Below are 24877 nucleotides of genomic sequence, written 5' to 3' on the forward strand. Positions count from 1 at the left end.
GACAAGCAGGCTGGGGCTCCCCACTCCGCGGCCTTGGGGTCCCTTCCCGCTGCAGCAGGTCTGCTAAATGCAGAGGAAAGGCTTCGGGCAGGGGACCAGGAGAAGGGAGGGGGAGACTTCAGGGGTCGGGGACTGCTAGGCAGGCCGAGAGGGCTTGGGGGGCCCGAGCGTCCTGGGGGGGCCCCTGGGCCGAGGATCCTGGGCCTCCCTGCCTCCCGCCTCCTCCCTCCGCAGCTCTGGCCCCCGGGCTGCACTGTGGGAACCGGTCCTGCCCCGCCAGTTACTGCTACAACCGGGGCCACTGCCACGTGTCCCCCGAGAGGGACTGCCAGCCGGCCTGCACCTGCCACCCCGCCTTCTCGGACAGCCGCTGCCTGGTGGCGGGGAACCCCTTCACTCCGGCCGCCCCTGCAGGTACCACCGGCCGCCTGGCCTGTGCCCCGGAGGGAGGGGCTCCAGGGTGACCCCGTGGGCCACAGGCGGGAGGCGGGTCGCCGGGCCACGGGCACTGGGCTGCGGCCGCAGGGTCGCCAGAGGAAGGCGCCCCGACAGGCCCAGCCACCTCCCCGGGGCCGGGGGTGACCGTGGCCTGCGTCTCCCATTTCCAGGGCTTCCGGTGAGGCTCATCCAGCTCTGGCTCAGTGAAGAAGAAAATGCCTCCGTGGCCGATGTCAACGCCTCGGTCAGTGCTGCAGGCCAGCAGGGTGGGGAGGTGGCCTGGCAGGGGGCAAGCAGGGGCCCAGCCCTGCTCCCGGGCTCCACATCTGCCACCCATCGAGACTCGACTGCCAGAGGAGGCCCAGAGCCTCCTGCCCCCAGGAGGGTGGGCGGAAGGATGGGGAAGGCAGGAAGCCCAGGACAGTGACCTCCCAGGGGACTGGAATAACTCGGGTGTAGGGTGGCCGAGTCACCCCAGCCTCCCTCCTGAGTGTCCCTAGAGACTTGCACTTGGGTGTCATATGGTATTTCAACCCCAGGAAGGTATTTCACCTCCAGGAAGCCCTCCTCGACTTCCCAGAGGGAACCAGCAGCTCCCTCCTCTTGGCCCCGTAGGCCCCTGTCCATACCTCAACCACACGCCAAGTAGCACAATAGCTGAAGCGCTGAGGCTCCAGAGTCATACATACCCGGGTTCTAATCCTCTAGAACATTCCCTAGAACAGGTGCAATAATCATTCCCTAGAACAGGTGCAATAATTAGACAAACTATTTGATGTCTCATCTGTAAAGTAGAAATACCCATAATACCTGTGTCAACGGGTTGTGTCAAGGTTTAAATGATAATGTATGTAAAGCGCTTACCATGGTGCCTAAAATACAAGTGCTCAAAAATTATAATGATAATAATTATTCCTACTGCTGGTACAACAGCATCTAGACCCTGTAAGGGGAAGTCCGTTGACACCTGTCTACTTCACCAACTAGGGGTCTTTCCTGAGTCAGCTTGACCCCCAGCACCCGACCATCCCCTAGGTCTAGCTGGACATAATCAATGTTTAAAAACATGTGGGGCGAGAACGAGAGCGTGAGTCAGGGGGCGGAGGCAAAGGTAGGGGCCACTCATTTCAGATTCCCCCCTTGTCATGGGAGGCAGGGAGGTGTGCAGAGTCCTTGACTCTCCAGCAAATGTTCAGTAAGCAGGGACCCACGAGGGCCACCAGGCTAGGCTGGGGCGTGGGGATGCAGATGGTGAGAAGCAGTCTGTGGGTCCTGGTGCTCGTGTGCAAAACGGAGCCAGATGTGGACAAATAAGTACATGCAAGTGGGAGAGGTGTCCTCTTCGGGTGGGGCCTCACTCCCACGCCCCCACCCCCATCCTTGCCCTAGGTGGCCTACAGACTGGGGAACCTGAATGTGCGGGCCTTTCTCCAGAACTCGGAAGTGCTACAGATGTAAGTGGGACTGTCCCCCTTGGCCCCCGCGTCTCCCCCCTCCACCTGCACCCTTACCACCTCACGGTGCCCCTCCCACGCAGCAATTCCAGTGCAGCGCCGGCCTCGGGAAGTTTACGTAGACACTGGAGAGTCTTCTCGAAGTTCCAGTACCTTCCTCAGGGTCCCGTCATTGACTTCCTGAACACCAAGCTGCTGGATGCAGTGGTGGAAGCGTTCTTACCCCAGGCCTCGTGGTGGAGGAAGAACAGAAGTGGGAGGCCCAGGACCGACGTGAACTTCCACTCCATCTCCAGGGAAGACGTGCACAGTGTGCTGGCTCGTGAGTCACTCTCCTGGCCATAGTCACAGAGACAGCCAAGGGGGCAGGTGAACAGGGGGACTAGATTTTTTTTATCATTTTTGAGGGAAATCGTTAAACATTTCACCCACCAGCTTTCTAGACTCAAGAGCAGAGCACCAAACATTGCTTGGTGAGTCCCCAGGGATATGGTTTCACAGACCAATTACTCTAATTGCCACCTTCCTGACCATCACTGCTGACGGTTTTCTTTCTTTTGATGAAATTGGTAATGATTTTGTTAAAAAACCATTGTGCTTTATAAACATAAACAGGGACATCCCTTTTGCCTTTGCCCTCCAGCTGGAGGAAATTCAGTTGAAGGCTGGAGACCTGACCTAGGGGCAGAGGTTTCCCCTCCTTGAAGGGTGACCCTGTGCAGAAGCCATCCCCCATCCAAGGCTTGACACCCCCATGTGGAAAAATAGATGGGATTTCTGAGGTCCCCGTCAGCTGTGATGATCCCTGATTACCCCAAAACAAGAATGGGATCAGTTGGTAAGCTTGCCAGAGGAGGAAAGGAATAGACCACCCTATCCTAGGAGTGAGGCAGTGACCACACCAAACCCTGCGGAAGCCGCTGTGTCACTGAGGGTGGGATTGAATCCAGGCAGTGCCTCCTCCCTCCTGGGGGCAACAATGTGAAATCCTCCAAACTACTTTGTGTATGTGTGGTAGGGCGTTAGGGGTGGCATACGGACACAACTCCCCTAGACCTGACTGTGCCTTTTGTTAAAGAAAGCCAACCAAGAAACCCCACAGTTTTTATTATACAAGTACAATATGTTTATTGTAGAAACTTGAGGAGACACAGATTAACAAAAGGAAGAGAGAAAAAAAATCACGTGTAATTCCAAGCCCCAAAGACAAGTCCATTTTGCACCTATCCTTCTGAATTTTCTTTTATGCATTAGGAGTCTTCACACATACCAATATTTTTTATAATAAGGGGATCAAGTAGTACCTAATGTTTGGTGACCTTATTACTTAAGCAATTGTGAACATATTACCTTGTATATTGTATATGTGTTCCCATTTATTATTTTATCATACATTTTAATGTGGTGTGCTATATTTTATTTAAATATTTATTTGTTTTCGAGAGAGTAAGAGGAGGGAGGGGCAGAGGGAGAGGGAGAGAATCTCAAGCAGACTGCGCACTGAGCATGGAGCCTGATGACGGGCTCGATCTCAAGACCCTGAGATCGTGACCTGAGTCAAAATCATGAGATGCTTAACCAACGGCACCACTCAGGTGCCCCCAGTGTGCTGTATTTTATTTTGTTTATTTATTTATTTTTATTTTTATTTATTTATTAGAGACAGAGAGAGAGAGAGAGAGGCAGAGACACAGGCAGAGGGAGAAGCGGGCTCCATGCAGGGAGCCTGACGTGGGACTCCATCCAGGGACCCCAGGATCACAACCTGGGCCGAAGGTGGTGCTAAACCACTGAGCCACCCAGGCTGCCCAGGAAACTGGGCAGTGATTAAACGTCTACCTTTGGCTCAGGTTGTGACCCTGGGGTCCTGGGATCGAGTCCCCCATCAGGTTCCCCACAGGGAGCCTGCTTCTCCCTCTGCCTGTGTCTCTGCCTCTCTCTCTCTCTCTGTGTGTCTTTCATGAATAAATAAATAAAATATAAAAAATAAAATCAACAAAGATAAGGAAACTGAGGCTGAAGGAGTTAAGAAATTTCCCCCCCCCCCAAAAAAAAAAAAGAAATTTCCCCAAAGCACACAACTAGTTAGTAGTAGAGCTTGAATTTCAACGTAGGTCTGGTTTACTTCAAAGCGTATGCTCTTAAAAAAAAAAAAAAAAAAAAGCGTATGCTCTTAACCAATGCATTTTCCACACCATGTGCTTACTGGTTGCACAGTATTCCTTGTTTAACAAAACCTCACCTATTAAACACTGTTGCTATTATAAACCACGCTGCTCTGGACGTCCATGAACATACAGATTTGCATGCTTTTCCAAGGATTTCTCAGGATAAATGCCTGAAAACAGAATTCCCGATTGAAGAGGTATAGATCCGGTGCTATTGATTGCTTTCCATGTTCATCTGTGTCCTGACAGTGAACGTGAGCACGCTGAAGGCTTACTTCAAATGCAACAGCTACAAGGACTACCGCCTGGTCTACAGCCCCCAGAGCGGCTTCACCTGCGTGTCCCCGTGCAGTGAGGGCTATTGTAAGCACGGAGGCCAGTGTCAGCACCTGCCCCAAGGGCCCCGCTGCAGGTGAGTCGGGGAGAGGGCAGGACGAGCAGAGCCGGAGACTCCAGGCCGGGCACAGATACCGCAAGGGGCGTAGAAATGCCACGGTACCTGGTGGTGTCTGGAAGTTAGAATGGTTCTCTGATGACTCAGAGAGCAGGGATCAGAGAAAAAGGGACCATAGAAAAGATGTGTGAGCACTTACTCTGTGTGGATAAAGATGCTGCATGACTTCTAACACTGACACTTAGCTTCTGGGTAGGTAGTATGACCCTTTTAAAGAAGAGGTAGGTAATGAATCTGCCCAGGTAGCCAGGAGGTTAAATAACAGAACGTGGGTTCCAAAGGCAAAGTCTTGTACCCAGTGTTGCTTCTGGGGCAGGCATTCTGCTGTCTCTGCGGGAAGGCACCCACTGCCTTGGGTCTAGGCCCAGCCCTGCCCCTCCTTAGGAGTACCGGCCGGGGGAGGCCCTCTCAAGCTGACATCTTCTGTCCTCTTGGTTCATCAGTAGTCTGAGGAGCTCCCGTGAGGGGGGTGCACTCAGTCTACAGGCTTGCCAAGGAGGAGAAGGGCAGGGCCACCCCATCAGTGCCCTGTGTCCACCCTTGTGCCCCCTGCAGCCCCAGATCCACCCAGCTGTCTCCCCTCCAGGGTCCCAGGAGGGCTGGGAGGAGCCAGGGCCTCAGCTTGTACCCCCTTACCTGCAGCCAGCCCCACCCCGCTAGCCAGGGGAAGCTTAGTCCAGGTGAAGTCACCCCTGCCAGTCTCCCCTACCCAGTAGGCACTCTTCGGTTCTGCCTCCTTCCCCAGAGGAGAGTCCCAGCCTGTGGAGGGAAACCTCCTGGGGCATCCCCACTGCTGACCTTGTCCCTTCCCTCTGTCCACAGCTGTGTGCCTTTCTCCATCTACACGCCCTGGGGCGAGCGCTGTGAGCATCTGGGCATGAAGCTCAGTGCCTTCTTCGGAATCCTCTTTGGAGCCCTGTTCATCCTCCTGCTGCTGGGGGCTGTGGGGTTTGCGGTCCTGTACTTCTGGCGCTTCTGGCGCTACTCCCCCGGGAACCACTACTCCCACCGCCTGGACTCAGAAGGCTGAGGCCTGGCCCCAAAGGGGCAGCTGTGACCTAGGATACCTCAGGACCCACCCCAGCCTCACCCACACACTTGCAGGTGGCACCGATCCTTTGAGGAGACTCAGAAAAAGGTGCTTAAAGGTGACTCAGGATTCTTCAAGGAAATACATAATAATAAAGACAAGACCACACCTTCTCAGTCAATACAGAGACAGACAGGAAGGAGCCATAAAGACCCGGATGAATTCTCTCACAGATGTACCCACAAGGATACCGATCCACAAACACACACATCAGAGTTACTAATGGGCTGATGGCTCCAAGTTAAAAGCCAAAATTCATCTGTATAAAAAAACCCTCCAGTTTCCTTCTAGTTGAAGTCTATTTAAGTAAAATCCTTCTGACTTTTTGTGTTTCCAAAGCTGTGAATTCCACTGGTGATTTTCCTTGTGTGGCTGACAGGCTAGGTACAGGGAGCAGAGGGGAGAGGTGGGTTGGAACCAGCCATGGTCTGTTGGGAAGCTTGTTGCTCCAGCCCACCCGGTCCTTGCTTCCGCCTCCACGTCGTCACCTTCTTCCCCTTCCCAGGGGGAAGAAATGTAAGCCAAAGCCTGGCCTTCTGAGGAGGACAGTAGAGACACCCCCCCATGGAGTAGCCCAGACTCACCCGGGCACCCTCTAACAGTTCCGAGAGGGTAAATACACAGTGCCTTTACCTATCTGCTCTGGCTCCCACTGTGTTCGCTGGAAGAGGGCTTACAACTCCCTTTCCAAGAACCAATTTGAGAAGCATGCCACCCACCCCCTCCTTAGACCTGGAGCACACAATCCTAATATACTCTCTCTGTCCTTTCCTGAGCCCCACTGGAGCCTTCTGAGTCTCTTCACCCCATGATCCCTTGGTCCCTCTCTGCCCATTCCCAGCCACATGATCGGTTTCCACCTCATCTTCTCTCCTAGCAGAAAGAACGTCACACCTATCTGGTGTAACTAGTCCAACAAAAACTGGTCCACAGCTCCTAGGTCTAGAATACCTCAATTCCACCTCTATGGAGAAACTAGAGAGCTGCCTCTTGCTCCTAAATCCCAACTCCCTGAGGGGAGAATATGATTAGTCCAGCTTATGTCAATTGTCTATCACTGGTCCAAACAAGTGTGGACCATAGGGTAGGAAAGGAGGTCACATGACATGATCCTGGTGCTCAGGCTCACTCTTGTGGGTGAGCAAGTGGTGCTGGAGGAAGTTCAGGAGAAACGTGCTCTCTGACCTGAGCAGACCCTAAACTATGCTTTTCTTAACAGTAGGTGAAGCCCCTCCCATACATGCAACGTTGTGACTTTACCCTCAAACACCCCAAAGTGTAATCAAGCCTCCATATAAAACCACATTTATTTAGGGCATCTGGCTGGCTCAGTCAGTAGAGCATGAAACTCTTGATCTTGGGGTCATGAGTTCAAGCCCCATGTTGGGGGTGGGGCCTACTTAAAATACATACACATGCGCACATTTATTTAATCCTAGCATTCATTTATCAAGAATTAAGTACATAGCCCAAATGGATTCACTGGTGAGTTCTACCAAACACTGCAGGAAGAGACTCTTTCAGTTCTCTATAATCTCTTTCAGAAGATTGAAGCAGAGGGAATACCTCCTAACTCAGTCTATGAGGCCAGCGTTACCCTATACCAAAACCAGAAAAAAAAAAAAAAACCCATAAGAAAACCCTACAGGACTATCTCTCATGAACATAGATGCAAAAATCTTCAACAAAACATTAGCAAATAAAATCCAACAGTGAATAAAAAGAATTACATGCCATGACCAAGTGGCATTTAGTCCAGGTTGCAAGGCTGATTCAACAATCGAAAATCAATTAGTGCAATCTATCACATCAACAGAATAAAGAAGAAAAATCATATGATTATACCAATAGTTGCAGAAAAAAAACATTAGACAAATTCAAACACTAAAACTCTTGGCCAGCTAAGAACAGAGGGAAACTTCTTCAGCCTGATTGAAAAAAAAAACAAACAACAAAACCTACAGTGGGGCACCTGGGTGGTTCAGTTGGTTAAACATCTGGCTTTGGCTCAGGTCATGATGCCAGGGTGCTGGGATCGAGACCCACCCTGGGCTCCCTGTTCAGCGAGGAGCCTGCTTTTCTCTCTCCCTCTGCCCCTCCCTCTGCTTGTGCTTGCTTGCTCTCTTTCTCTCTCAAATAAGTGAATAAAAAATCTTAAAAAAAAAAAAGGCATTCATTATTTGTATGAAATTCTCATTTAACTGGTTTTATATTTTGCCTGGCAACCTGGTCAGAATGGCTGAGGCACTGAGTGTGCAGAGAGGGTGTCATGAAAAAGGAAGGAGGTGCCCTGGGCAGCTTAGCAGGCTAAGCATCCAGCTCCTGATTTTGGGTCAGGTCATGGGATCAAGCCCCTCATGGGGCTCCCGCTCAGCGGAGAGTCTGCTTCTCTTCCTCTCCTCTCTCTCTTCCCTTACCCCTACTGGCTCACTCTCTCTCTTAAATAAATACATTTTTAAAAGAAAAAGGGAAGAAGAAGAAGAAAAAGTAAGGAGGTGTCTGTGTGGGAAGGAAAGGCCTCTTGGTGAGTGGTGCAGTCAGATCAGCCCACCCGCCGAATCTGTGTGATGTGGATTCTGCTGCTTATGCACCTAGAATGAAGAACTGATGGACCCTTCTTCAGGGTTCCAGGCCCGTGTTAGCCTGGCAGAGGGGGAGAAGCCTCCACCCCATTCCCAGTTGGTGCAGGCAGTTGAAACACCCTCAGTGGGCCCGGGGCACCCTTAAAGGGAGCTGTCTGGAGACATGCTTATACTTCCCTGTTCTCCAAGGAACCTTCCAGAAAATCCCCATGAGCTTAAGATGAGCAGCTTTTAAAGACCAAGATAGCAAACAATGGATAACTGGCAGCGTAGACCAATGTAAACATTTATTGATGCCAAAAAATGACGCCCACTCATTTGAATTTGGGGTACACCCGTGGGATCAGTTGCCATTCAGTGCTTTCCACTCACTGGTGGCCCCCCGCCCCTTACAGAGGTTGAACAAAGGACTGGCTGTGGCGGGAGCTTCAGCTGAAGTCTCTTGTCACAATAGTCCCACCTCACGTTGTCTTCGTCACGGCCTTGTGTTTTTGCCTGTGTGTTTGTGCTGTCACAGGTGACTTTAGCCAGGCTATCTTGTTTAAGTCCACACCCCGCTCCATTTTCATGAAATATGTGCCATTTCACCTCATACACACACACCTTTAAGTCTTAAATAACTGGAGAATTTTCCCCAGGCCTTCGGGTTCTTGCTGCTGTTCTTGCATTAGTTCTGCTAATTCTGGTCATCTCCAGTAATTCTCTCTCTCTCTCTCTCTCTCTCTCTCTCACACACACACACACACACACACATAATTATACACTTTAGTTCCCAAATGCTTCTAATTGGCATAGCCTATATTTTACAAAATTTTTGGCTTCCAATAACAGTAATCAGCATTGCATGTACATATATGCCCTTATATGCATGTAATTAAAATAAATTATCCACTTTATCAGGTATCCTCGATTCAAATAAATGCAAAGCAGGAAAAGAAAAACTACTTAAGAATAGGATTTATGGGGATCCCTGGGTGGCTCAGTGGTTTGGCGCCTGCTTTTGGCCCAGGGCGCAATCCTGGAGTCCCGGGATCGAGTCCCACGTCAGGCTCCCCGCAGGGAGCCTGCTTCTCCCTCCTCCTGTGTCTCTCTCTCTCTCTCTCTCTCTCTCTCTCTCTCTCTCGGATAAATAAATAAATAAATCTTGGGGCAGCCCCAGTGGCGCAGCGGTTTAGCACCACCTGCAGCCCGGGGTTTGATCCTGGGGCTCCGGGTTCGAGTCCCATGTCAGGCTCCCTGCATGGAGCCTGCTTCTCCTTCTGCCTGTGTCTCTGCCTCTCTCTCTCTAGCTGTGTCTCTATGAATAAATAAATAAAATCTTTAAAAAAATAAAAATAAAAAAATAAATAAATCTGAAAAAATGGGATTTATGTCACATCCATTCATGCCTAACTATAGTGTAGCTTAATGATATCGTTAAATTAATATTTTGTTAGATTTCAATATTAAATACTATTTTCTCACCTTTCAGAGCCCAGTGCCCATATTTCATGGTCACCTGCTCACGTGGCCCATCCTCTCAGTTATGCAGCGAACAGCTGAGTATCCTCCAGGTACAGAGCTCTGCGCTAGGTTCTGTGGCTACAGGGAGGAGTACCGCATGGCACCTGTCCTGAAGCACAGATGACTTAACCAACTCATAAGCGAATGAAGCAGGATGTAGTATGTTAAGTGTCATAACAGAAACATAAAGGGACGATGAAACTAGACCCTCCTCAGGGAATTTGAGGAAAGCCACCACAAGGAGGCACCGAATGAACTGGGCCTCTAAGCATGAACAGAAGTTTTCCAGATGGAGGGACCAGAGAGCGGGAGAGCATCCTGGGGGCAAGAGTCATGATGTACAAACTCTCTGGATCAAAGCAGGTATGACAGGGAAGTAGTGAGAAGTTACCTGTGGAAGTAACATAAGACATAGCAGGCGGGTCTACGAGACACAGAGCTGGGAACCCTGATCACGAGGACCCTGATATACAAGGCTGGGAGTTTTGTTCCTTTGGTAGGAACAGGACTAGCTTTTGGAAAGGGAGCCCTTAAAGACAGTGTGAAAGGTACTTGGGAACACACACACACACACACACACACACACACCCCACTATTATTAACCAAATGACTACACTGAGACATTTTGTTTTGTCTTTTTTCCTTTATTAGCTGTTATAAACAGTTCTGTAATGAATACATTGATTTATTGGTCTTTGCACAGATTCCTAATTATTTCTTTAAGATAAACCCTTTGGAATGAAATTGCTCAGTTAAAGGGATGCACATTTTTAAGTCTTTAGATAGTCAAATGGTCCTCCCAAAAGGCTGTGCCGATTTCATTCACACCAACAGTGTTTAAGACTATCCTTTCCCTCCACACCCTCATCATGGAAATTATAATTTTTATAAGTCCTTACCTATTGGCACATAGTTAGAATACCTCACTGTATCAATTTACTTTGGGGCTTACAGATGTTTTTCTTTCTCTTCCACTTCTCTTTCTGCCTTTTTTTTTTCCTACTGGTTTCTTTTTCATGGAAAACATTTATATTCCTGCTTTTGTGTTTTGTTTTGTTTTGTTTTGTTTTTTTTTGCCTTGCACATCTTTTATTTCTCAAATCTGTGGTGTGGGGTTCATCTGAACACAGCTCTTACCCAAAAAGGAAGATATATTCCTGCTTTTGGAAAACATTTATAGTCCTACTTTCCTCTGGCATATTTCCCTTTTTATTGCTTTGTAAGAACTCTTTGTATATTAAGGAGATTCTGGTTTTGCCATATATGGTGTAAATAAGTTCTTTTGGTTTGTTTTTTTCTGTATATGTCCACCCTCCCCTACTAAGTTTAGCCCCTGTGGGGAAGAGACATCAGCGAATAACCCCCCATGGCACACACCATGCCTCTCTTCTGTTGCAGGGCCTGGCAAAAATGCTGGGAAGGATGATTGAATTATTTTTGTCCAACCTACTTTATAAACCTCACCCTGCCTCATCATGCAAGGGGGAGGGGATCAGCTGAATACACGTACTGCCCTTATGCACAGCAATAGTCGAAGTTGTCTGGTTTCCTCCACTCATTTAACTAATATTTACCGAGCACCTTTCATGCGGCAGGCACTGTGCAGGACGCTAGGGAGCCGGAGTGAGCGAACGCTCACATTCCAGTTGAGGGAGACGGATAATAAGACAAATACATAAAATATGTATTATGTTAGGTTGGAATCAGCATTAAGAAGAAAATCAAAGCAGAGGAGGTGGTCGGGTGGCCCCACAGAGAGGGGGAAGGAGGTGGAGCTGTTGGTCAGGTCGGTATCTGCAGGAGAAGGCCTCTGAGCAAACTGAGCAGTGCATGCGAGGCCTGATGGGTTCCCGGGCGCCGAGGGGTCAGCGTCGCTGCAGTGAAGTGAGCAAGTTCAGGGGGCTGGGGGGGGGGTGCACAGGGGCACAGGGCTGGGGTGTGTGCAGGGGGCACAGGGCTGGGGGGTGCGCAGGGGGCACAGTGCTGGGGGTGCGCAGGGGGCAGGGCTGGGGACACACAGGGGGCACAGGGCTGGGGGTGCGCAGGGGGCAGAGGGCTTGGGAGGTGCAGGGGGCAGAGGGCTGGGAGGGTATGCAGGGGGCACAGGGCTGGGGAGGTGCAGGGGGCAGAGGGCTGGGAGGGTGTGCAGGGGGCACAGGGCTTCTGCCGCCGAGCGGAGCCTGGGACGACACCGGGCGTGGGGGCAAAGGTGGAAAGAGAGAGCCGCGAGGGTATCAGGAATCCAGGAGAGGGACGGTGGCAGCTGGGCCTGGAGGGGGGGCAGTGGAGAGGCTGAGAAAGGCCGGACTCTGGAGAATTTGACAACAGGAGAGCCAGTGGAATCCTCTGGCGAGCTGGGTGTAAAGAGTGAGGGAACTAGGGGAATGAAGACTGGTTTTGAGAACTTTGGCTTGAGCAACTGAAGGACGTGGCTGCCAGGAGGGAGCGGACACAGGCAGAGCCGGCTTGGGATCCAGATTAAGACTCTGGCTTTGGACGTACCGAATGTAGGAGTCTCCGACTGGGCAGGAAGGTTGAATGTCTACACGGACGGTAGCTGTGTATAGGAAGTGGGGCTTACAGATGTTTTTCTTTCTCTCCCACTTCTCTTTCTGCCTTTTTTTTCTCGGTCCTTTTGAATTTTTCAAAATCGTGAACTCACAAGCAAGGTTTCTTACAACAGAAAAAAGATTAGCCACATTTAATTTTTTCTTTTTAGGGGTGGGGTAGGGGCAGAGGGAGAAAGAGAGAGAGCGAGAGAGAGAGAGCGAATCTTAAGCAGGCTCCACGCCCAGCACAGAGCCTGAAGTGGGGCTCGATCTCACAACACTGAGATCATCACTGAGCTGAAATCAAGAGTCAGACACTAACCGACTGAGCCACCCAGGAGCCCCATAACCACATTTAATTTTAAAATATAATAATAATAATAATAATAATAATAATAATAATAATAACTCGACTTACGAGCTAGAGGAGAGGAATAATTGAGTACTGCAGACTTTCTTGTGATCTGCTTATGTCCAGAACTTGAAATTCAGGTCAATCCAACAGGCATTCTCTGTGATCCTACCACAGGCCAGGCGCTCTGCTAGGTTCAAAGGATACTGAGAAAATATGGTCCCTGCTCTGAAGGAGCTCAAAGTTCAACAGACTCCAGGGCCAGCCTCCGTAAGTGCCGTAATCAAGGTCCAAACCAAGAACCAGGGGAGAATGAGGAGGGCGGTTGTAGGGAGGATGCACAAAATCCCTGTATCATAAAAACGTAAAAAAACCTTAACCAAACAACCTATATGGCTCAAACAGATAACCTCTGGGCCACACCGTGCAGAATTCTAATGTCCGAGAGAAGCACAACGAGGGTGACAGGTGATCAGATCACTCTTTACTGCAACATGACACATGTGCCAGAGGGAGTCCAAGGGCATCTTTGGAACAAGGGAAGCCCCCCCACCCGACACACACACCTGGCATATGTGGGCCAGGGTCCCGCTGCAGTGTCTGGGGCAAGGCCTTAGGCAGCTGACCTTCGGGGAAGCTTCCAGGTACATGCAGCCTGTAGCGTAGCTCCAGTCGGGAAGGGGGGGTCCCAGGCCGCCGGCAGCGCTGCCCCTTTGGGCCCACAGCCACTCCTGGCTGCAGCTGATGTGCCTCAGCCCCTCGTGACATGCAGCAGAGAGACCCGGGCGGGAGGCAGGTGGGCATGCAGTTCACGGCAGAGCTGGAGGGCAAAAGGAGCAGAAGATACTTCCAGCCCGAATGTGGCCCGTGAGCTCCCCACAGGCCGAGGACAGGACGAGACAGTGGGAGCAAACGCACAGGGAGGCCAGCAGCAGTCTCCGCGCCCCAGCCTGGGCCCGGACTGTGCTTCGCGCACATTATGTCGTCCAACCTCACTGTAACCTTAGGAAGCAGGTGCTGTACCTTCGTTTTATAGAGGAAGAAAATAACATGGAACAACCTACCCAAGTTCACAGAGTCAGGAAGTGGAATTCACCCCCAGATCCATATGGCTCCAGAGCCCCGAGCCCTGGGTCTGTGTCCTACTCCCAACGAGAACTCACACCCAGCACCCGCATGGTGCTTGCACTTCAGCTCCTGACCTGCTTCCTCCTCCCTGGCCCCTTTCTGACTCCTGAAATGGTTTCCAGTTTAGGGGGCTCGCATCTGGCACCATTCTGGCTTCCTTTTTTTTTTTTAAGATGTATTTATTTATTTTAGAGAGAAGGAGATGGAGAGGCAGAGGGAGAGGGAGAGAAGCTCACACCGACCGTGTGCTGAGCACAGAGACCAACACGGGGTGTGATCTCACAACGCTGAGATTATGACCTAAGCTGGAACCAAGAGTCGGACACTTAAGTGACTGAGACCCCCGGGTGCCCCTCTGGCCTCCCTCCTTGGTGAGGGTTCACACTTCCCATTTTGATTATCATGCGCGGTAGGCATTGGTCATGTCTCTGCTGTCCACTTTCAAAGCCGCCATGCGGCGTTCAGGGTGCTTCTTACTATGGGAGTCCCGACAGGCCCCTTTCCACTAAGAGAACTTCAAGGGCCCGGTTATTCCCCCTTCTCATCCCCTGGCAGCAAGATGTGGCCACAGAGTTAGGCTGAGCTGCGCTAGTCTGACCCCCCACTGACTCACACCATTCCCAAAAGCTCTGCGCCTGGATTTCAGACCCTGGGACCTTTGTCCTGTGATCTGGGTCTTAGGGGAATTTTCCCAACTTATACAAATATGTCCCAATCTTGGTCCTCATCTAGAACATGCATCCATGGGTATTTTCTGCCTGGCATCCCCAGCGCCTCTGAGGCCTGTCCTTCTCATTCCACGTGGTTCATTTTGAGCTGTCAGTCATGGTGGTCCTTGCAGACCAGTAAGATCAGTCTTTCCCTAGTATAATAAGCAGATCTTGGGAGAGGGAGGTGCCTATGACTCGGGCTGTCACAGCCAACTTTCCTTACATATGGAGAGAGATTCTGAACAATGAAGAGCTAAGAGAGGTAAAGAAAGAGAAAACCCGGATGAGCGCGTCTGAGCTGCTGGATCCAGCCAGAACTGAAGCTTGAACAGTCACTTCTAGGTGTTTCAGCCACTACCTTCCCTTTTCTGTATAAGCTACGATGAGTTGGGTGTCTGCTCCTTATAACCAAAGTCCTGCCTATCTGCCCGTTAATATCACTGATCTTCTCCCAAGGGATAGAAGGCCCGAACTTCCTATGGCCTGAGGAAATTGGGGGCGAGGGAAAGAATCTTTTTACGTAGCACAGAAGGGGAATTCCCAACTCAGGAAAAATAGGCAGAAGCCAAGCCAAGCAGAGATTTAGTTCCTAATACTCACTTCCTCTTTCCTGGCCCCGAGAGTGCTCCCTTACCTGCTGCACCAGCCTCTCTGCCACTCTGGGGTCAGTGAGGTCTTCTGGGGAGGCCACACTCAGCCGCAGGAGGAAAAAGCCTCCATCCCCATCTGCGGGTTTAGGAAAGCAGGAGATGAGAACGTGGGTCAGTCTGTTCAGGAATCGTGACGCGACCTTGCTGCCCGGCCTTGGTCCCCACCTCTGACCTATGTGCCCGCTCTCAGGTGTAAACGTGTCGGTGCTAACATGGGATCTTACATTACTCACGGCAGAGAGAAAGGAGGACGCCCTCTCCTCAATAACGGGGGTCCTTGTAGTGCTCTCCCAACAAGAGTGAGGGTAAGGATGGCTAAAGGTCCCGTCCATATTTGGATACGTAATGTGAGGAGAAGTGTGAGGAAGGAGAAACTGAGATCTAGAATGTTCTCAAGGCCTGGAGGTCCCGGGTGTGCTGTCGGGGAAGGGCCCAGATAGGGAGAGGCCGGCTCCCGGGGAGGGGGTGGGGGGCGGAATGCCTCAGCCAGTGCGTCCAGCCCGAAGTTGGCGGAGGTCTCAATCCAGCCCCCGGAGGCAAGCTCTGCCTTCCATGGAGGCCCAGCCTCCTTGCCTCCACCTGCCACCTGCAGGCATTTCTGCCTAGCGGAATGCTCTGGGAACTGATCCTGGAATTGTGCTTCAACATTCATAGAGATGCCAGAACGGATATTGTATCCGTGTCAGCGTGAATCTCTCTGGGGTCCCCGGGGGCTCAGCGGCTGACGGCTGCCTGCGGCCCAGGGCGTGACCCCGGGGTCCCGGGATCGAGTCCCGCGTCGGGCTCCCTGCATGGGGCCTGCTTCTCCCTCTGCCTGGGTCTCTGCCTCTCTCTGTGTCTCTCATTAATAAATAAAATCTTAAAAAAAAAATAAGAAGAAGGCAGCTGAGCAGTTGGGGAACAGCAGTGGAAGAAAGGCATTTTATGCTGATTCCTTTTGTACCTATTGAATTTTAAATCATGTCAATGTATCATCTAACCAACAAATAATAAAGAAAAGTGTTTTAAAGGAAAAATATAGGGATCCCTGGGTGGCGCAGTGGTTTAGCGCCTGCCTTTGGCCCAGGGCGCGATCCTGGAGACCCGGGATCGAACCCCACGTCAGGCTCCCGGTGCATGGAGCCTGCTTCTTCCTCTGCCTGTGCTCTGCCTGTCTCTCTCACTGTGTGCCTATCATAAATAAATAAAAAAATTTAAAAAAAAAAAAAAAGGAAAAATATATTAATAAGTTGAGCTTTTAACAATAAAAGCACGATAGGAGACTACGAGTTGGAATCAAACTTGCTTCCATTTGGAGTCCCACTGCTATATTTTTAGCATCTTTAAATCTGTTTCCTCACCTGTCAGTGGGGTAACAATGCCCACCTCAGTGGCACCCGGGTGGCTCAGACGCTTAAGCCTCTGCCTTCGGCTCAGGCCATGAGCTCTAGGTTCTGGGATCGAGCCCCACATCGGGCTCCCAGGTCAGCGGAGAGTCTGCTTCTCCCTGTCTCTCTGCCTCTCGCCCTGCTTGTGCCCTCCCTCTCCCTCTCTCTCAAATGAACAATTAAAAAATTATTTAAAAATATTATCCGCCTCCTTAGGTGGTTTTGAAGGTTTAATTAGAAGGGGTAACCCCTGCGAAGCTCGCATGTTACTGCCTGACGTCAGCGAGCATGCGCAGCCGGTCCTGAGGGTTTCTCTCTCACTTCTCCCTGGCACATGAGTGATGTTCGGTAAGGCGGCTGTCGTGGATATTTTTATTTCACGTCTCCACAGACCAGGGCCAGCTGAGGATAATACCACAGGGACGAGGCCCAAGGACAGTGTCAGAAGTGGAGGTGGAGGTTCCAGGCTGGCCAGGAGCTGGGCTGACACGCAGCCTCTGACAAGGGGCTTCTTCCCTGAGAAGTACCTGTTGTCTCAGACACGTAGCTTTAAACCCCCAATCCTTCACCCCATTGAATAAATAAAAATAAAAATAAAAATAAAATAAAAATAAAAGTTGGGGCCTCACCACTCGGCACATTGTGGTTACTCAACGGTTGATGTCATAGAAGGTCACTAGGTTGTTAAGGGCAAAAACCAGGATCTCAAACATTTCTCCAGACTTCCAGCCCCACAGTGTTTCCATACACCTCCCTAACTGTCCTTGTTTCTGATTTTGGGAAGCATCACTAGAAGATCATGAAAAGGGGGGCATCAGAGATGGGGCTCAGAATAGGCCCCAGATCCTTCCTCCCTCCCCACCCCCTGAGCACGTAGACATCCTGGCAAGTCCAAACCCTGAATCCCCAAGCTCACACCCGAGGGAGCCACTTACCCGCAGTGGCTTCTGTGGTCCACCTTGTCTGAACCGCGGTGGGCATAGCTGTTGGGGTCTTCCCTCCAGCCACGCTGGCTGTCTTCAAGGTCTTTACTAAGGCTGTGGTCCTAAATAAGGTGATGTTTGCCTCTTGGCTGCTGTTGGCCCTGGTCAGCTGGACAGAAGGAGGGGGGCTCCTGGTGATGGGGACAGACTCATTGGTTGTGCCATCCGCGGTAGAAGGCTGTGAGGGGGTGGTGCTCTTGCTAGTGGCGATGTGGCTGTAGCTGTGGGCCATAGTTGAGAGCCCAGCAGGTGAAGTCGCTTTCCCCACTGTTAACCCAGCCTCTGTGGAGACTGTCACCGCTCCCAAGACCTTGGTGTGGCTTGTCGTCTCAATAGAGAGGACTGAAGCTTCTTCCAAGGGGTTCACGCTGACTGAGACCAAAGTTGTGCTGGGGGTGGTGGTCGTAGCTGCTGTTGCTTCTCCTTCTGTAGGGCTATTGGCAGTTAGTGGGGTCTCAACTGTGGTATCAGGTGTGGCTGCCTCTGTGGCACTGGCTGCTGACAAGGTCTCCGCGGATGGTGTGGTCTCGGTGACGTGTGATTCTGCTTCAGTGGAATTGAACAAAGCTGACACCACAGGCGGAGATAGGACCTCTCCCCCTGTGGGGTTGAGATCCATGTCCAAGGTCCCAAGGGTGGTGGCAGTTGTTTCTATTTCTAGAATGCTGCAGTTGGCAACCTCAATGTCAGTGATGCTGTAGGCAAACAAACCCTTAGCCGGAGTGCTCTTGTCAGGTGCGAGGGCCCGTGGGGCGGTGATGGCCAGAACTGAGCTGTCGGAGAAGGCGCTGCTCTTTAAGGCCAGGCCTTCAGCTTCCACAGAAGTGTGAGCCAATGTCAAGACGTCAATTGTGATCCTCTTTGCCTCTTCCGAACTGTCATCAGTACAAAGGGCATCGAAGACAGATTTTGCAAGATCACTGCCTGTAACAGTCTCAACTGTGGTCATCCCAGTTCCCACGGGGTTGCCACTGGTGGCCGATGCCTCCATAGGAGTGGTGATCACCACCGTGAACTTGGAAGGTGTCATTTTGGTGAAGGCCCTGCCTTCCATTGCAGGAAAAGTGGTTTTGGTGTCCCTGGTCTCTGCTTCTGAATTGGTGTTGGCCAGGATTAAGGTCCAATCAAACGTCTGGGGGCTCAGGGTTTGAGTTTCCAAAGGCATGTGGCTTGGCACAGAGGTCTCAAGAAGGTCAGCGGTCTGGAAGGCTCCTTCTGAATTTGTCCTGACCCCTGGAGTCATGGCAGGCTCTTCTACGTGGTTTGCTGTCACCACAGGACCTGGTCTGCTGGTGCTGGGGCCTGTGTTGGGTAAGACCAGCTTTGTAAGCTACGAGTCCCAGTGGGCCGACTTCGCACAAGCTCTTGTGCTTATGCCCTGGGCGCCCTGGGAGGAGGGTGGGGAGGGGAAGTTGCTTCTATTTCATTTTTCATCCACACATACAAGGAAGGAGGAGGTGTATCAGAAGACCGGCCCCATGGGTCAACCATGGAACTGGGATCCCCTGACTGATGTCCTCTGATGACCCTGTTGAGACAAGCAGGCCTCAGAATCGAGTTGATTATTGGTCTGAAGCCATCAGAGGGAAGGCTTGGGGCCAGGACGCAGCCTTGATGGGGGGCAAAGAAGCCAGGAGTCTAAGTGAGCCGAGAACTACAGAGCAGGGACCAGGACTCTCAGAATTTTCGGAAGAAATCCCTGTCACCTGCCCATCGAAACTTCCCTCATCCAGCAGGTGTTTCCCCACGGAAGTAAAAACCCTTCAAATACAGGAAACATCTGTGGTTTTGTACTTAGAGGTAGCTGGGAGGAGTAGGGGAGAGGCAGCTACCCAGACCGAGCAGGTGGGAGCAGGCGAGTCTGGGGGAAGGGCCAAGCTTCCCAGCGCTGCTCGCCCGACCCCAGGGCCGCAGGAACAGGGCCCAGCCACGTGCCACGGGTAACGGAGCCGAGGGACGCAGCCCTGTCCACTCGACAGACCCTTGGAGGTTGTATGAGTGCTGGGCTGGGTGGCACTCGCTGCCCACTCAGGTGCCCCTGTATGTGTATTTCTCATGTACCGTTTGAGACACACTTACAGAAAAAAACTCTGTTACTTAAAATTCAGGGATCCCTGGGTGGCTCAGCGGTTTGGCGCCTGCCTTCGGCCCAGGGCGTGATCCTGGAGACCTGGGATCGAGTCCCACACCGGGCTCCACACCGGGAGCCTGCTTCTCCCCCTGCCTAAGTCTCTGCCTCTCTGTCTCTCTCTGTCATGAATAAATAAATAAAATATTTTTAAAAATTCAAATGTAAGTGGATGTCCCAGGTTTTATCCAGGAACCTTCCTCTTGGAAGGAAAAGAATCAAAATATAAACCCTCCTTTTGGGGTTCCAATGGTTTGAGATGGTCGTTACTGAGGTCTACTGGCCCCAAAGTACCCAAGGACCCAACGGAAGTACGAGACCATGTGGTCACCTCTACCTGTCAGGGCCCCAGGTCCTCAGTTTGTCCTCCCATGTCTCTCCCTGAGCAGTGAAAGAGCACTGGACCAGGAAGCGAAAGACTGGGCTCCGGCCCTAGGCCTGTTGCCAACTAGCTCTGGAGTCCAATGACTGGCTCAAATCCTGACTCCGCGTCCTACCGGCCAGGCCCCTCCGGGCCGCCCTCGTGAACCAGGGTTACCTACCAGACCTGCCTTGCCGTGGTGAGGGCCTGAGGGGAAGGGGAACGGGAAAGTCTTATATTCCAAAGCCTGCAAGGGGCCACTAAGCACCCCTCCCCAGCCGTGTCCTCTCAAAGAGGCATTGACAGCACACAACCTTCAGAAGGTCAGGCTGGCCCCACATGCGTATCAGGTGAGTCACGGCCTTCACCCTCCTCAGCTGTTCACGAATCGTGCTTCTACGGGAATATACTTCCTTCTCCCCACTTCAAAGCCCAAGCCATTTCTCTGAGCTTCCTCAATCCCCACCCAGTGGAATCAAAGCCTTTCTGTGTCAGCCCACACAAGCTAAGGCCCCAACAGAGGTATTCTTGGGGTCTGACCACCCACCTCCCCTGAAGTATTTTCTTCTTTATCCGGGAACCCCACAATATCATCCTTCTGTGAAACCTCCTCATGCCTCCCAGCCCCTAACCTCTTCACCCCCCCACCCTGGGGTCTCACAGCCCCCCCACCCAAGTCTCCTACCCAGCAGGGGTCTTCTCAGACGCAGCAAAGCCCACGCAGCCCGCACAACTCTAGAATGTGGCAGCTCTCCTGGTCTATTCCTCAAATCACACTGGCAGAGAGGAAGGTGCGTGTTCTTTGGGGCCTGAGTCTGAATCCCTGCTCTCCTGCTTTCCAACCATGTCATCCTGGCCAGGTCTCCTGGCTCCCAGCCTGCACTTTCTCATCTGTAAAATGGAGCTAAGGGCACCTGTTTCACAGGGATGTGAAGAGTAAATCAATCCAAGTGTAAAACGTGCAGCACAAGCCTAGCGGATCATGAGGGCCTACAGGAGACCATGTTGTCTCCTAGGCAAGGACTAGGCAAGGACTGAAATCTTGGCTTTTTAATTTAATTTTATTTTTTTAAGATTTTATTTAATCATTCATGAGAGACATGGAGAGAGAGGCAGAGGGAGAAGCAGGCTCCGTGCAGGGAACCTGATGTGGGACTCGATCCCAGGACCCCGGGGTCACACCCTGGGCCGAAGGCAGACGCTCCACCGCTGAGCCACCCAGGCGCCCCAAATCTTGGCTTTTTTAAAGATAACTTTTTAAATCCTGGTAAGCCTCAGTCCCACCAGCTCTGGGGGCAGGGGGTGGGTAGGAGTAAGACTTGTGTCTCCCTCATGGGGTGATTGAGGGTTAGAAAGAGCGCAGGGGCCTGTGGGAAATCTCTGTACCTTCCTCTTGATTTTGCCATGAAACTAAAAATCCTCTAAAAAAATAGTCTTTTTTTAAAAAGATAATGCAAGGGGATCCCTGGGTGGCGCAGCGGTTTAGCGCCTGCCTTTGGCCCCCGGCGCGATCCTGGAGACCCGGGATCGAGTCCCGCTTCCAGCTCCCGGTGCATGGAGCCTGCTACTCCCTCTCTCTCTCTCTCTCTCTCTACATCTATCATGAATAAGTTTAAAAAAAATAATAATAATAAAATAAAATAAAAGATAATGCAGGAGAGACTATGTTGGGGGGCAGTAGAGAGGTCATACGAGAATCTCTCCACTTTTTGCTCAATTTTACTGTGACCCAAACTGCTCTACAATAGTCTATTTAAAAAAAAACAAAAGACACTGCCTGTGACCAGCCTGGTGGCTGTGACCATCCAGGTGGGTTCTCCCCAGGCGCCCCCCTCCCCCCCCAGCGGCGACCAGTGTGACAGTCACACAGCCCCGGGCTCAGGGGCAGCCTGGGCCGGGAAGTCAACTCGGGGTGAGCATCCTGGGGGCCCCTTCTTTGGCCTCAGCAGCTGTGTCCGCAGCGCCTCCACCCGTGCGGGGCCTCGGCCTGGGCCCCCCACCCCGCCCTCTCCCCCCGAGAGCCCCCGCACCCCCCCAGGGTCCCCCGCGGGGAGGGTCCCGGCCGCCCACCTGCAGCCCCCCCACCCCCCAGGGTCCCCCGTGGGGAAGGTCCCCGCCGCCCACCTGCAGCCCCCCCACCCCCCAGGGTCCCCCGTGGGGAGGGTCCCCGCCGCCCACCTGCAGCCCCCCCACCCCCAGGGTCCCCCGTGGGGAGGGTCCCCGCCGCCCACCTGCAGCCCCCCCACCCCCAGGGTCCCCCGCGGGCAGGGTCCCCGCCGCCCACCTGCAGCCCCCCCACCCCCCAGGGTCCCCCGCGGGCAGGGTCCCCGCCGCCCACCTGCAGCGCCCCCGGGGGCCCCCGGCGGCCCGCGCGGGAGCAGCAGGTGCAGCAGGTGCAGCGCCAGGCCGCATGGGAAGCGCATCCTCGGAGCCGGCGCCGCCCGCGCTGCCCGGTTTCCTGCTTCCTGCGCGGCTCGGCTCCGGCCGGGCTTCCAGACGCTTCCAGATGCGCCGGTGAGCCGGGCCGCGGGGACACGGGCCACAGGTGGGCACGCCCAGGCCGCGCCCCCTCCCTCCCCCCGCCCCCGCCCTCCTGAGACGCAGGGACCCGCCTCCCTGGACCTCGCACCTGAGAGGTTCAGCCCCTCGCCCCCCGCAGCCAGGGGGAGCACGGAAGCTGGGGGGTCCCATTCTCCCCCCTCCCCCCCTCCGGCCCCCCCCCCAGTGCAGGGACTCGGGCTTTTGGAGCAGGCCCGGGCCTTTCTGACCTTAGCCTTTCTTCGCTCTGGGTCCTAGGCGGTTAAAGAGCCTTCCTGGGCTCAACTTCCCCATCCGTAAAATGGGTGTAACCCCGACCGGCTGGGCCGCCTGGGGGGGTCACGCGGGGAGCCAAGCTGCCGCACAGCCTACACGTGTTGTCACGGAGTACGGACGCCTCGAGGCTCCCTAAGTGACAGCCTCCGGGCCACGACCTCGGGGTCTCGGGGTCCTGAGGCTGAGCCCCCGCTGGGCTCCACTCTGCGGAGTCTGCGGAGGGCTGGCTCCCCCCTGCCCTGCCTCCCCCGCAAAGGAATAGATAACAGCTGAAAACAAACAAATAAGTGAGAGCCCCGCCATCTACCCTGATCCTCAAGCGACAGAAGGGACAGACCCCCAAGGTCCGCAGCAGACAGTGCGGGCAGGACTCTGATCTCTAGCGTCTTTCCAGTGATTTCTGTGATCCTGCGTCCCTGTCAGCGTCACAACCACAACCAGGGGAGGAGGGAAGGGGGGTGTGAGGCCACAGCCCCAGAGCCTGGGAGAGGGGAGTGCGAGGCTGAGATTTAGGGAAGCTTATGGGATTTGGCCACAAGAAGGGGGTTGAGGCTGCAGGATCTACTTCCAGAGGCCCTAGAAAAGAATTTTACCCCCTCCAGGGGCCAAGGACTGCGCTGTTATGGCCACAGGCAGTGGCAGACAAGGTACCCTGTGGGGATTTCAGGGCCACAGCTTTGTGATGAAAACCACCGTAGAGTGGCCGCTGGAAGGAACTGCAAAATGCAATCAGAAAACCTAAGTTCTGTTTCCAGTTCCTTCCTTAACTGGGGCCCAGGAACTGCGTGACTTTGGAAAAGGTATCTGCCTCCCCCTGGGCTTCCGTCGACAAGGTCCTCTGGCCACACAGGTTCTGCATTGGGTGTGAGACTGTCTTCTAGAACCTCCCCCTGTGCTGGGATGAAGACCTCTACTGCCTGGAAGAAGGAGGGGGTCGTCCCAGACGTGGGGGGAAGCCTCTGCGAGAACAGGCTGAGAGGCTGCCCTAGGGACACTGTCCACCGCACAGAGTCGGGGATCTGGGAGGCCAGTTCCAAAACACAGCTGATCTTAGGGCCTCCTGCCGGGCTGAGCCTTCCACCGCCCCATTCCGCCCGGATCCTTCACTGCATCAGACTCGAGGGGGGATTTCCCCTGGGGAGGTCCCAGGCCACAGCCCTGACCTGGATTCTGCTGGGCGAGGGCCACCGCGTGAGATCCAGGGTGGGGCCCCCCAGAGAAGACGGACGGGACTCCGGCAGAAACCAACAGAACCTTAAGTCAATAGAGAGAACAAACAGGTGGTGGCCAGAGGAATGTAGATGAGGGCCTGGGTAAAGGGAAGGGGGTAAGAGCACAGACTTCCAGTTATAAAATAAATCAGTCACGAGAATGAAACAAAGGAAAAAAAGGAAAGAAAAGAAGCCGAGACAGCCTGCAGCTCCTTCGGGCCACTTCCCTCCCACTGGCTGCCTCTGCAGCCCGGGAGGGGACTTCCTCATTCCACAGCCCCGTAATCCAGATTCAGGTATTCCAGGTGCCTTTCTCATGCCCACCACGGACTCCTCACCTTTTCCTTTTTCTTCTCATCAGTTCAGTGATCAACAGCTCAGCTCCAGCCCAGTTGCCTATGATGGGATCTAACTGGGAAGCCACCTGAAGCCACTGGGCTGAGCTTCCCTAGGTTTGCTGAGTTCTGTCCCACCCATCTCCCTCTACATCTGGGGGAATTTCCAAGCCTGAGCACATGACTGTTGGCCCTTAGGTCGTAGTAATCTAATCCAGAAAGTTTCTGGACCTTTTTTTTTTCCCAGCCAAACTCAGATCTCACCCTAAACGAGCATTGGAGGCTGGTTTCATGAAGTTCACCACCATAGATGGAGCACCTACTATATTCCAGCCACGGTTCCAGACATTTGGAATATGTCACTGAGTGAAACAGATCCCTGACTTCGAAGAACTAACACCCTAGTGAAGAGAGATGGCAAACAATAAGCATAATAAATAAGTGAATTACGTAGTATTCCTCAATACTGTGGGGAAAAGAAGGGAAAAGGACAAGAGAAACCTGGTACTTGGTGGAGGACAGGAGAGAAGGGCAGTTTGCTGTGTCAAAGAGCATGACGAGACCTGACAGTGGGGATTGGTGAGGAAGTTAGCCCGGTGG

General features: G+C 52.8%; 2 protein-coding genes across 3 annotated transcripts in view; one reads left to right on the forward strand and one right to left on the reverse strand.

Moving 5' to 3' along the window:
• The window catches only part of MUC4 (mucin 4, cell surface associated), a 20039-nt gene extending 14089 nt beyond the window's left edge, over positions 1-5950 (forward strand). Inside the window, exons 16-21 of the mRNA XM_072812520.1 lie at positions 235-414; positions 609-682; positions 1828-1892; positions 1976-2214; positions 4310-4472; positions 5337-5950. Coding sequence (XP_072668621.1) covers positions 235-414; positions 609-682; positions 1828-1892; positions 1976-2214; positions 4310-4472; positions 5337-5544 — 929 coding nt within the window. The 3' untranslated portion in view covers positions 5545-5950. The remainder of the gene's footprint in view (positions 1-234; positions 415-608; positions 683-1827; positions 1893-1975; positions 2215-4309; positions 4473-5336) is intronic.
• A 7102-nt stretch (positions 5951-13052) lies between these two features.
• Positions 13053-24404, reverse strand: MUC20 (mucin 20, cell surface associated). 2 transcript variants are annotated; one of them, XM_072811613.1, is made up of 4 exons: positions 24281-24404; positions 17381-18730; positions 15063-15154; positions 13053-13410 (listed from the first exon to the last, which is right to left on the reverse strand). In XM_072811613.1, the coding sequence occupies exons 2-4, from the start codon at positions 18669-18671 to the stop codon at positions 13342-13344; spliced, it is 1452 nt and encodes a 483-aa protein (XP_072667714.1). In that variant the 5' UTR covers positions 18672-18730; positions 24281-24404; the 3' UTR covers positions 13053-13341. The 2 variants fall into 2 exon arrangements, with proteins under 2 accessions (XP_072667714.1, XP_072667713.1); XM_072811612.1 differs by lacking the exon at positions 24281-24404 and adding an exon at positions 22256-22415.
• Between the last annotated feature and the right edge of the window lie 473 nt (positions 24405-24877).

Source organism: Canis lupus, chromosome 35 (genome assembly GCF_048164855.1).
Source record: "Canis lupus baileyi chromosome 35, mCanLup2.hap1, whole genome shotgun sequence".
Taxonomy (NCBI): domain Eukaryota; kingdom Metazoa; phylum Chordata; class Mammalia; order Carnivora; family Canidae; genus Canis; species Canis lupus.

Excerpts from the sequence above, each read along its gene's own strand:
- MUC20 (XM_072811612.1), bottom strand. The coding sequence starts at position 22,340 with ATGCGCTTCCCATGCGGCCTGGCGCTGCACCTGCTGCACCTGCTGCTC. Across the intron at positions 18,731-22,255 it reads GGCCCCCGGGGGCGCTGCAG|GCCCCAGCACCAGCAGACCA; the intron begins GTGGGCGGCGGG and ends TACCCAACACAG. Across the intron at positions 13,411-15,062 it reads CAGAGAGGCTGGTGCAGCAG|CTCTGCCGTGAACTGCATGC; the intron begins GTAAGGGAGCAC and ends TTTGCCCTCCAG.